The sequence below is a fragment of the Oncorhynchus mykiss genome, chromosome 1 (assembly GCF_057628025.1).
Source record: "Oncorhynchus mykiss isolate SJ-2025 chromosome 1, ASM5762802v1, whole genome shotgun sequence".
NCBI lineage: Eukaryota > Metazoa > Chordata > Actinopteri > Salmoniformes > Salmonidae > Oncorhynchus > Oncorhynchus mykiss.
Window position 1 is genome coordinate 76,948,421 of NC_143022.1, and position 13,291 is coordinate 76,961,711.

Consider the following 13,291-nt stretch of genomic DNA (forward strand, 5'->3'; position numbering starts at 1 on the left):
CCATTTTGTTAAGACTACAAAAACATGTCCTATGGCAATTTGCTGAATGTGTTATAGTGGACTTGTAGGGTGTCAGAATTTCAACTGTAAAAATGCGTATTGCTTTATACTCATTGTGTCGATTGGACTACTTAAATAACCCCGTGAGACTTATGAAATGGTCGATTTTGTAGCCTATGCCATATGCGTCATTGTTGGAATCCTATTTAGAGCAGACCTAAAATTCCTGCTGTAGCCTATAGGCCTATTTAATGATAGGCCTAACTAGTCATGGTAGATATAATCCCTTTAGATACGTCTATTCTACTATACAATTTTAAATAAGCTATTCTATTTTATTATATTCTAGTTGTTTATAAATATTATGTGTTTGGGAGCACGCTATTTTTAAGGCTATAGTAATTCATCAGCCCTACAAATGACAATGGCTAGAGTCACACCGCCCCTCATTTAAGGACAGTAACTGTCCAACACAAGGGCCAACCTACTTTTCTTTCAAGGAGGGCTGAGCAGCAGTGCTCTGCAATATGCGCTCCCCGAACCGCTGCCCTCCTTCGGTGTGTTGTTTACAGTATTTCCTGCTCCGCAAAAATAACATGCAGCTGGTAACAACTTACATTGGATGGATGTAGCGGATCAGCACGCACGTTGTGCATTGTTACGCCAAACTTTACTTGACAAACATCGACTTTTCTTTTAGGCCTACATTGTCTTTTTTTGGGACAATTGCGAAACTTTCCTTGACAATAAAGGATCATAAATGCCCCACACGTAACTCATTTCCCACCAACTGGATCAAAAGTTGTTCAAGATGCAGTTCCGAACTGTCCTTGAAGTGAAAGTTGTGGATGTGCAAAAGAGGCGGAATCCCTCCAAACATTATGTGAGTATATTCTATTGATTTCTGACAATGCTTGTGCTTGGCTTGTGCTTCATGACCATAAACAATAACTTGACGTTTTGTCTATATAATTTTAAATACGTACACTTGCTTATTATTTTATTTTCTGCTGTCAGTTTTTATTTTACATTTACTTAACTAGGGAAGTAAGTTAAGAACAAATTCTTATTTTCAATGACGGCCTAGGAACAGTGGGTTAACTGCCTTGTTCAGAGGCAGAACGACAGATTTTTACCTTGTCAACTCTTGCAACCTTCCGGTTACTAGTCCAACGCTCTAACCACTAGGCTACCTGCCGATCCAAGTAAAACCGTCAATAAGTAAAACATTGAGTTATCTATATTGTATAATTATATGCACTGGAACAAGTAGGAACATTGCTAGTCTCCATAGAGGAAAATCAATTAGTCTGCCAAATCCAATAGGATTAATTAAGCAGAGAGAGGATACATGTAACCAGGACTGCCTGAGGTCCCCAAAGCCTTCCCCCCTGGGGTATCACATTGGGAGATCCTGCTGGCCTGGGAAGTCCCTTGAGTAAAACATAAATCAAATCTCATTATCGATGAGCTAAGCAACTGAAAATGCTTATCCTGTTTTAGAGAGAGGAAAAAGGCAACCCTTTGTCTTTTGTCTCCAAGGTTACAGTGTGACTTCCTTGCATGGGTGAGAGAGGGACACTGGGCACAAGGACTGAGAGTCTTTGGCAACTACAGTATTGCCACAGTGTTTTGAGATAGAAGACAGTTTCTTTCAGATACCTTCCATAACCTTTTGTCCAAAAAGCAATTTTGTTCATTCTTAAAAATGTTCTATAATGCATATAAATGAAATAACAAGCCTGTGTTTAACTTGCATTGGATGAAATCCCATGTCCTTGTGCTTTTAGCCAGTAAGAATAAGTAAAAACACTACTTATAAATAAGTAATGTCTCCACAGTCCACATCCCAAGCTTTAATGGTAGGTGTTTTTCCTTAATATCCTGCCAGCATGGAGATATTCTGTGGAATCCGTTGGCCTCTTTGTCAAAAAGTCTTGAGAGTTTGCTGGTCATGCAGATATTATGCTGACTTGCATGCAGAGTACTGTGGACATGGTCAGATACCATGTTGGATTTTATTGCAAGTTTTATTTTGTCAGTCCAACAACAACACCAGAAAGTGCTTGTTTTGTACATGTATTGTACATTCAGCAGTATTATGTTGGGCTTGAGAGGACCTCTCTTGATGATGTGTTGAATGAGTCTCTAGTGCCCAAAACGCATTCTACATATAGTAAATGTGTGTCATACGAACAAATGAGGTGTCTGAACTGACATTACCATTTACTGCACAGCTCCAAATTTGCTCTCTATGCACAGTATGTAAGACATTCTCAAAGGGATCTATATTTACCACACTTTAGGGGCACTGTTGTTTCCTAAACACTTAATCCAAAGCATTTGGCCATGTCGTCTGCACTCAATTAACTGTACAGGAACTTGGTCCACCCTGCAACACACTATTTCTGTAATGAACTATGCATAAAATCAAGAATTGATTTCAAATAGGACAGTTAAGTCTTTACTGATTGTAGTAATGTGTAGCGACACTTAGAAACCGCATGCAGATGCAGAACAATTAGCATATGTTCCTGCATCTGCAGTAGAAGAAAGGGTGTGTCCAAATGTTTGTGGCCTACATAGTAAGTGCCAGGGAGAGCTCCCACTCTAGCCATATAGTTATAGTCAACAGCCCCCTCTGGGATTATGCCATGGCTGTCGACTAGAGTCTGACAAAACAACATTGTAAAATACTAGAAAATGCAACTCTGGCCTAACTAGCTAGAGTATCTATCAAAGTTGGAGCCAATGAAGTGTAAATAGTTGATTATTTCCTTGAATTGTTTAAATGTAAAACCCAAAATGAAATGGCTAATGATTAAACCCTGTTGACCACCTCTTTGACCCGGCACGGGCTTCTAATGAGGTGTGTGCAGACAGACAGGCCTAATGAGTTAGCTTGACCTCTACTGACCCCCTGAAGTTTAGTCTGAAGGGAATTCTCTATGTGTCATTGGGTCAGTCAAAACTAAGTGGTATTACAGTGCCTTCAGAAAGTATTCACACCCCTTAACTTTTTCTACATTTTGTTGTGTTACAGCCTGAATTTAAGATTTTGTGTCACTGGCTGACACACAATACCCCATAATGTCAAAGTGGAAATATGTTTTTAGAAATGTTTACAAATTAATAAAAAATGTAAAGCTGAAGTGTCTTGAGTCAATAAGTGTTCAATCCATTTGTAATGGCAAGCCTAAATAAGTTCAGGAGTAAAATTGTTCCCAACATGACACATAATAAGTTGCATGGACTCACTCTGTGTCTAATAATAGTGTTTAACATGATTTTTGCATGACTACCTCATCTCTGTACCCCCCCCCCCCCCCCCCACACACACACACACACACAATTATCTGTAAGGTCCCTTAGTCAATCAATACATTTCAAACACAGATTCCAACCACAAAGACCAGGAAGGTTTTCCAATGCCTTGCAAAAATGGGCACCTATTGGTAGATGGGTAAAAATAAAAAAGCAGACATTGAATATCCCTTTGAGTATGGTGAAGTTATTAATTACACTTTGGATGATGTGTCAATACACCTATTCACTACAAAGATACGGGCATTCTTCCCAACATAGTTGCTGGAGTGGAAGGAAATCGCTCAGGGATTTCACCAAGAGGCCAATGGAGACTTTAAAACAGTTTAATGGCTGTGACATGAGAAAACTGAAGATAGATCAACAACATTGTAGTTACTCCACAATACTAACCTAAATGACAGAGCGAAAAGTAGGAAGCCTGTACAGAAAACAAATATTCCAAAACATGCAACCTGTTTGCAATAAGGCACTAAAGTAAAACGGCAAAACATTTGCAGAAATTAACTTTATGTCCTGAATACGAAGCGTTATTTTTGGGGAAAATCCAACCCAACACATCACTGAATACCACTCTTCATTTTTTTCAAGCATGGTCAGGGCGGCATCATGTTATGAGTATGATTGCCATCGGCAAGGACTAGGGAGTTTTTTAGGATAAAAATAAACAGAGTAGAGCTAAGCACAGGCAAAATCCTTGAGGGATGTGGCTCAGTCTGCTTTCCAACAGACACTGGGAGACAAATTCACCTTTTCAGCAGGATAATAACCTAAAACACAAGGGCCAAATATACAATGGATTTGCTTACCAAGACAATTTTGAATGTTCCTGAGTGGCCTAGTTACAGTTTTGATGTAAATCGGCATGAAAATCTATGGCAAGACTTGAAAATGGCTGTCTAGCAATGATCAACAACCAACTTGACAGAGCTTGAAGAATTGTAAATAATGTGCAAATATTGTACAATCTAGGTGTGCAAAGCTCTTGGGCCTACCCAGAAAGACACAGCTGTAATCAGTTGCAAAGGTGATTCTAACATGCTGTATATGTATATATATTTTTTGCCTTTACCTCCCTTCTCACCTCATTTGCTCACATCGTATATAGACTTGTTTATACTGTATTATTGACTGTATGTTTGTTTTACTCCATGTGTAACTCTGTGTCGTTGTATCTGTCGAACTGCTTTGCTTTATCTTGGCCAGGTCGCAATTGTAAATGAGAACTTGTTCTCAACTTCCCTACCTGGTTAAATAAAGGTGAAATAAAAAAACGTTCGCTCACGGGTGTGAATACTTATGTTAATGAGATATTTCTGTATTTCATTTTCAATAAATTTGCTAACATTTCTTAAAACTGGTTTTGACTTAGTCATTATGGGGTATTGTGTCTAGATGGGTGAAAAAAAGTAGTATATTTTGAGTTCAGGCTAACACAACAAAATGTGGAATAAATCAACGGGTATGAATACTTTCTGAAGGCACTGTATATGTCTGACGTATGTGACTTTGTTAATGAATCTTCCTTGTTTGTTTTCTTCTGTAGGCATACCTCATCAATGTCACATACTCTGACTCCACCTCTCATGTCATCTATAGGAGATACAGCAAATTCTTTGATCTCCAGGTAAAAGTATATATTTTTTCCTTTGGCTGATATCACCATAGCACAATGATATAGAACCATGTTCCAGTATCTGTTTGATCATGCACTCAATCATCTTAAACTTATACTAATGTAAACGTGTATTTAAAACGGTCAATCTGTATGTTTTAACATCTATTTGTCTTTCCATGTATACATTTCCTCACTCACTTTTCCCCAACCCTGGATTTCCTGTCAAACTGACCTGCTGCCCTCTGAATGGGCAATAATACTCATGATCTATTAGAATAGGTTGCAAAAGACATTGCTATGAGGTTCTCTATGAGATTACATTAACATGAACTTTGAGTGTTGGACGTCTGGGGCTCAGTGGGGAGTCAAACCTCAATGCTCTGTGTGTTCCCCACAAAATGATGTTTCAATCAGGGGAAGCCCCAACTGAAAAGCCCCATTGAAGACCACTGGTGCCTGGCGGAAGTAGGGAAAATCCCATTCACCCATGCAGTCTAGTGGTGAGAGGAAAAAATGACCTCAGACTAAAAGATTGGATATGGGGTGAAGTTGCCCCTTTATTGGTTGGAGGGACACCAATGCCCTCGAGGGAAACTTCTTGAGCTGCTGATGCCAGACTTTCCAATTGAAACCCACTGAAGATACATGAATGTAGGGAGGCCACAGCTCTGAACAGTGTGGGTTCAGACTGTACTGCAGGTCTCGTGACTGTTGAAGTCGGACCCTTGTCTGTTCCAGGGACCCTTGCTCTGTTTGATGGAAGTGGAGCATATCCCCCGTCTCTGTAAACATGAGTCTTTTCCAGAGACCCCTTCTCCTGGCTCTTGCTCAGTTTCAGTGTCTGTAAGGCACAAAGGTCAACACCTGCCCGCACAGAGAATGGGGAGGGATACTGCCTTTTACTAGTCCTCAGTCATACAGTATGGTCCATTAGTCAGTTAGGGTGTTGTTCAGCCCTTGTATTGTTATGCACTGACTGAAAGCATATGATGTATCATTTACCATAATGTGGGACCATGTACAGGAAGAAGGGCAGACTCATTGGTCGATCCAGGAAATTGATTCATAGTTATAACATTAGTAACATGGTTAGTTATCTTTATCAATGTCTCCAAGTCCTCATCTGAACAATGTTTTGTATTTTTGTGGAAGCAATTTAGTTTAGCACTTGATTATATTGTAGCCCAATTTGAGAGTGACCGGGCCAGTGGGCTTTGTGACCTGCTTGGAGGTATAGGATCCAGCTGAGGAGATGACAGGCTTCAATCCCAAGATGCACTGAGTGGAAATAAAGGGGAAGTCAAGATCAGGAAGGAGGGGTGGGGGAAGGATGGAGGGAGGGATGGCCATTGGGGAGTGAAATGACCACCAAACATGATGAGAGTGAACGATAAGAGTGGCTTTTCCTGTACTACATGTTGGATATAGTAATGAATCCTTCCCGCATGCTCTAGATTGTAGATACTCAAACACAGTTTCTCGCTGTGTTTTAGTGATGCATATATTTCCAATAGTTTTAGATTTTTCAACATACATCATCTAAGATTATGACGTTTCACTGTACTTCATTGTCAAAAATTATTCATTTTCTAGCAGTAGTTAGTTTGATCCACTCCTTCATTCCTCTCTGTTCTATGAAGTCCTCTAGTGGCTTCTATTCTTGTTTTAAGCTAAGTAGACACAAAGCCTGTCTGTGTGTGTTAGTGTTTGTGCCTGGTGCCAACAGACACTTACAGTTCATCTGAGGCTCAGCTCTGTTCTCTGTCCTTTCAGCACAATCACACACTCAGTTCGAAGCTGGCAGGGAAAAGGAACGTGCTTTGCACTCTCTGGCTCGCCAAGGGATCATATGCATGATTTTGTATGAAAGAATGAAATCTGAGATTAAAATGGTGGTTGGTGTACACAGTTGTAACATAAAGCCGGACATGAATTTTCATGGGTTTATGAAATTGCCTCTCATAGTTGTTTGTCCTTGAAATTCAGTAGCTCTTGATAGCTAGATGTGTAGTATTGTTAGCAAGTGTTCACTAGCTTAGTTTGTAATTTGTCTGTTAGATAAACCATCACCCTTCTTCCAAGGGATACTTTAAGTACACTTGCTCCTTGTTTTGCCAGCCTCTCTAGCACACTCATCAGCTCTAGTGATTTCTCCTCAGGGATGCAATCACTATAAACTATTATTTTCCATCCAGTTCACTCTTTCATATTCAGCTGATTTCACAGTATGTAATTTGTGGAGTGTAAAAACACATGATTAATCTACACATTTCTTACCAGTTCCTGAGATTTAGCTCAATAATGGCTTTAATTTTGTTGGGTGTAAAAATGTTACAGAGCTTGTGTTCCTACAACATCATCTCTGGTGTGTATGTCTGAGAGAAATGTTTTCACCCACACATTTCATTTTGAACTAAGCAGAAATTATCCCGAACAGAGTTTCTACCCTCAAAGAGAAATGATCTTCCCCGCTCCACACCCTTGGACCACAGAGGACATAACACAGAGGTCATGACATTCCACTGGGCGATTGTGGCGTGTGCAAGTTGGCCCGTTTCCCTTCACTCTCCGCTCGGATGGAAACTCGTCTAAAGGTCCCTTAGTCACTTTATTTTTGGGTTCAGGACTTGGACCAGAATCAGAACGGCATCTCTGTCTGCACTGTAATTTGTCTGCTGCCCTGGTTTCCTACTGAAATAAGCAGGCTCCGTAACAAGTTTGTTCACTTTTAAAACTCTTATCCAAAATCCTACGAGCTTTGATGTCATTTTTAGTGTGAAAGTATTAATCATGAAACCCTGAGTAAAGCAATGGAAGGCAGCATCAATAAACTGTTGAGATATTGATCAGTCCTAAGTGTGCTAGCCATCATCTGTAATTGGTCAAGGATGCAGTGGCGTGTTCAGTACATTTTGAATGAGGTGGCCAATGTGGGGCACAGACCCAGTTTAGGGGAGGCCATAACATTTTGATCCTTAATCGATTTAAAAAAAACAAAAATTATAGTGGTTAAACGCATTAAATGCTTCAACTTACAGTATGTTTGGTACATTTTCCTGTTCCCCAATTAAAATATGTATTCCAAAAGTAGTGTTTTATATTTAGCCTAACCTTAAGATTTCTTAGTTAATGCCTAAACTTAACCCTTACCTTAAAAGTTATGAGTTAACATCTAAACTTCACCTTAAACACTTTGAAATGTGATGTTTGGAACTTTGACATTTGAGAAACGTGAATGAACATCTAATTCTGACGTGAGACGGCGAAAGCTAGTTGCTATTACAAACGCAAAGTGTCATGACATTCAGCCTAAAAAGTGGCGTGTATTCATGGATGCCAAGGGAAGCCGTGCTGCCCCAAAAATGTTAGCAATAAAAAAACTTAGTACAAAATTATTTTATCATTCATGTCTATCCTTGTTTCCAAATGTTCCTTCAATTCGCAAGAGGCTTAATCTATTTCACCAGAGAAAGTATCTGAGCAAGGCAAACAGCGCCCCTCTGTCTTAGTATCTGCAGCCCATCTATCTGATACTGTCTTGCCAAAAAGAGTATGACATGCCATGTGATGTTTGGCCAGACCGCATCAGATACATGGGCTACTCATACTAAGACAGAGGGACGCTGTTTCGCTTGCTCTGATGCTTTCTCCGGTGAGATTGAGTCTTGCTGTCGGTGCACGTCTTGGTAAAAATGATCAATATATTCAGAGAGAACCTATCAGATCTCAGAATTTCTGCTGTGGCCATCCCCTGGATATGCCACTGCAAGGGCATACAATCGGAATCATAGGAGTACTGTGTACCAAGACATCCAACCAGAACCAGAACAAATAGCAGGCCAAACTATCCCTCTCAGCACTGCCTGGACTGTGCAAAAATGCAAATGCTTTCCGTTTGAGTTATATTAGGTTTTATTTTCATTGTTTTGTGTAGAGTAATGACATGAAAACAGATTTGCCTCTCTGTCTTTTCATTTCTCTGTTGTGAAGTTACATGCAGTAAATAAATGTACTGTTGATGCTAGAACACAACCACTGCATGGAATTCAGTTGGCTTCCCACTCAAACATTCTTCCACCCTCTTTCTGTCTGAGAGCTGAACAACACTCACTGTCTCCTTTTTGTCTCCCTCCTATTCCTCTCTTCGTGTTCTGTTTATGTATGTCTGTGCTTCAGGAATACTTTTTATAGTATAGCAATCTGAAATATACTTGAAGCATAGTCACTGACTTTTTGGCAATCTTTTCAGTTAGGGAGTAATGTAAAAGATAGCTGTTAGAATTTTTTTGTTTGTTGTAATGTTTTCCCCCTTCTCCCAATTTCTTGATTACGATCTTGTCTCATGAAGGTCGAGTCATGCGTCCTCCGAAACAGGTGTCCGGCCTGTCACAAGGAGTTGCTAGAGTGTGATGAGCCCCCCCTCCCTCCCCTCCCCCTCGTCCAAACCCAGATGACGCTGGGCCAATTGTGCGCCGCCCTATGGCACTCCCGGTTACGGCCGGTAATGACACAGCCTGGGATCGAACCCCAGGCAGTAGATCCTAGCATCTGCATTTTAATCCGCCCCTAGGGTAGACTTGGCTGACACAGCACTTTTAACATATTAAACTGAACTGCACACTTTGGGAAAGAAACACTGTATACACAAATATAATATCTCCTGGGCAACTGACTAAAGCTGCCGTAACACAAATGTAACAGGAGAAATGCCCGCACAGGGAGTTGTGATTCCAAGCTGTTACTTTGTTTCCATGGGAATGATGGGTCTCCCACCTGTCTCGGGAAGTTTGGAGCAGATCCAGTCGTGCCTAAGAGGGATCCCATCATCACTTTGGGATTGGGAATGTTCTCTGTTTGCCAGGGATCTGTTAGAGGTGTGGAGAGAACTCTCCTAGCCTGCGGGGAGCAGGCTACTGCTATCATGTCCACCAGTGATACAGATAACATGGTACTATGAGTGTGTGGCACAATCTCAGATAAACAGTCAGATAACTAATAGGAGCTTATTGTTTATCTGACTGTGCCATACACTCAAAGTAACATGTTATCTGCATCTCTTTTGAGAAATGCAATTTTGAGAAAAGCCCAGCTTTAGTGAAGGTACAGTTGAGTACTCTGTAGACATCATAATGGCAGTGTGTAGAGTAATGACATGAAAACAGATTTGCCTCTCTGTAAGCTTATACCATATTTTGTTTCTTTGCATTGTTTTGTACGATACATTGAATCTGGTTTTAGTAGAGTTAAGTCTTTGCTTTTTTGTCAGTAGCATTTTGCCATATAAATGAAAGTTTCCCATCTTCCCATTTATATACTGTAGACAGCTCTTACTGTTCAGCTTTTCCCCCTTACCCTCAAAGGACAATATTGAGTGCTCTCCCCTTCAAAGGAAACTCCTCATTTACGGTCTCTGTTTGTTTGTGAGGGGGAAATACCAAGGTCCAAAATAGATGTAAAGTTTCATTAACAGAAGCAGAGAGAGAGAGAAAAACCACAAGAAAATAACTAAACCAACTTTAGCTGGAAAACCCTCTCAAACAACCATTCCATCCCAGACAAGTTGGCCTGGGACTCTTTGTGCACCTGGTTCTTTTGCGCCCTCTTTGGTCCACTTTGGCCCTGGCCCAGTCCCCTGGCCTAGATACATCTGTTCACAGCATCAGTCCCTCTCCAGAGCACATCTGGAACAAGGAAGAGCAGGACCACATCTGGAGCTGAGCAGGCTTGTTACTGTAGGACTCTCCCACTGCATGTGTTTACTACAGCACACTGCAGTGATTTATTAGACCAGGAAACCCGAAGCTCAGTGAGCATGACGCTAACAGATATACACTTGACACTTAAAGGGTGCAAAAGAACACACCTTTTCACACTTACCAATGCATGCACTCGTGTATTGATGCACATGACACGCTACATGAACACATGCGCTCATGAACACATGCAAGTACATATGTACACACACACACACAACCACCCAAACACACATAGGCAAACTCGCAGGCATGCATGCATTCACAGCAGAATGCATTTTTATGCGATCTCGTCATAAAAGACCACTTGATCCAGAATGACCTCTCCTTCATGCACATCTGTTGCCCTAACTCGATTTTATTATTGGGTTACTCCATTTTTAATGCACTCAGTAGCGACAATGATCATGGTTCAAGAACTGTCTCTGAAACTACAGTCGGAAGTTTACATACACTTTAGCCAAATACATTTAAACTCAGTTAAAAAAAAAAAAAATTACGATTCCTGACATTTAATCTGAGTAACAATTCCCTGTTTTAGGTCAATTAGGATCACCACTTGATTTTAAGAATGTGAAATGTCAGAATAATAGTGGAGAGAGTGATTTATTTCAGCTTTCATTTATTTCATCACACTCCCAGTGAATTTTGGCCCTTTCCCCCTGACAGAGTTGGTATAACTGAGTCGGGTTTGTAGGCCTCCTTGCTCACACATTCTTTTTCAGTTCTGCCCACAAATGTTCTATAGGATTGAAGTCAGGGCTTTGTGATGACCACTCCAATACCTTGACTTTGTTGTCCTTAAGCCATTTTGCCACAACTTTGGAAGTATGCTTGGTCATTTGGGAAGACCCAAATGGGAAGACCCATTTGCGACCAAGCTTTAACTTCCTGACTGATGTCTTGAGATGTTGCTTCAATATATCCACATAATTTTCCTCCCTCATGATGCTATCTATTTTGTGAAGTGCACCAGTCCCTCCTTCAGCAAAGTACCCCCACAACATGATGCTGCCACCCCCGTGCTTCACGGTTGGGATGGTGTTCTTCAGCTTGCAAGCGTCCCCCTTTTCCCTCCAAATATAACGAGGGTCATTATAGCCTAACATTTATATTTTTTGTTTCATCAGACCAGAGGACATTTTTCCAAAAAGTACGATCTTTGTCCCCATGTGCAGTTGCAAACCGTAGTCTGGCTTTTTTATGGCGGTTTTGGAGCAGTGACTTCTTCCTTGCTGAGCGGCCTTTCAGATTATGTCGATATAGGACTCATTTTACTGTGGATATAGATACTTTTCTACCTGTTTCATCCAGAATCTTCACAAGGTCCTTTGCTGTTGTTCTGGGATTGATTTTGCACTTTTTGCACCAAAGTACATTAATCTCTAGGAGACAGAATGCGTCTCCTTCCTGAGCGGTATAACGGCTGCGTGGTCCCATGGTGTTTATACTTGCGTACTATTGTTTGTACAGATGAACGTGGTACCTTCAGGCGTTTGGAAATTGCTCCCAAGGATGAAGCAGACTTGTGGAGGTCTACAATTGTTGGCTGATTTCTTTTGATTTTCTCATGATGTCAAGCAGAGGCACTGAGTTTGAAGGTAGGCCTTGAAATACATCCACAGGTACACCTCCAATTGACTCAAATGTCAGTTAGCCTATCAGAAGCTTCTAAAGCCATGACATAATTTTCCAAGCTGTTTAAAGTCACATTCAACTTAGTGTATGTAAACTTCTGACCCACTGGAATTGTGATACAGTGAATTATAAGTGAAATATTCTGTCTGTAAACAATTGTTGGAAAAATTCCTTGTGTCATGCACGAAGTAGATGTCCTAGCCGACTTGCCAAAACTATAGTTTGTTAACAAGAAATTTGTGGAGTGGTTGAAAAACGAGTTTTAATGACTCCAACCTAAGTGTATGTAAACTTCCGACTTCAACTGTAGGTTTAACATGTCTAGAACACTTCATGTGGTTAGACTACCTACACTAATGCAACAGAACTGTGAGTTCTGGGGGTTGTTGTTGTGAGTGTGTTTTCAGATGACTGTGTTGAGTGATGTAAGGCTGTCTGCAGTTGAAAGTGGGCCTGTGTCTGGTACATAGTAGCTCTTCAGAGACTATGTAATTACACCCCACATTGTAGTCATTTAATTGGGAGGTCGACTGACGCGAAGAGGCCATGACCCAGTGGTTCTCCTCCTGATCTCATCTAGATTCCTCCATTTTGAGCTTCCTCCCATTTATTGCTGATAGCTAAATGGCTTTGTTTGTCACATAGCTATCAAATATACTTTATTGCCACCAGTAATTGATTTAAGTTTGAAATAGTATTGACCATAAAAAAACTACTTAGTACTTAGGACTGGATTAATTGAAAACTGTTATCCATTTGTTTAATATGACAAAAGTTAAGATGTCCTTTATTTCGCTTTAATTCCAGATGCAGATCCTGGACAAGTTCCCAGTGGAGGGAGGGCAGAATGACCCCAAAAAGAGAATAATTCCCTTCTTACCAGGTGAGCATGCCGACATGTACAGAGAACATACTGCACTCATCAACCAGTATAGCAGCATTTTAGAGGTGGGGGTTT

The 13,291-nt window shown here is 40.6% G+C and overlaps 1 protein-coding gene across 2 annotated transcripts in view; it reads left to right on the forward strand.

Moving 5' to 3' along the window:
* Positions 1-431: 431 nt before the first annotated feature.
* Positions 432-13,291, forward strand: part of LOC110529112 (SH3 and PX domain-containing protein 2A) — a 95,545-nt gene continuing 82,685 nt past the window's right edge. For both annotated transcript variants that reach the window (XM_021611240.3, XM_021611249.3), the window contains exons 1-3: positions 432-883; positions 4,871-4,951; positions 13,141-13,216. In XM_021611240.3, coding sequence (XP_021466915.1) covers positions 812-883; positions 4,871-4,951; positions 13,141-13,216 — 229 coding nt within the window. In that variant the 5' untranslated portion in view covers positions 432-811. The remainder of the gene's footprint in view (positions 884-4,870; positions 4,952-13,140; positions 13,217-13,291) is intronic.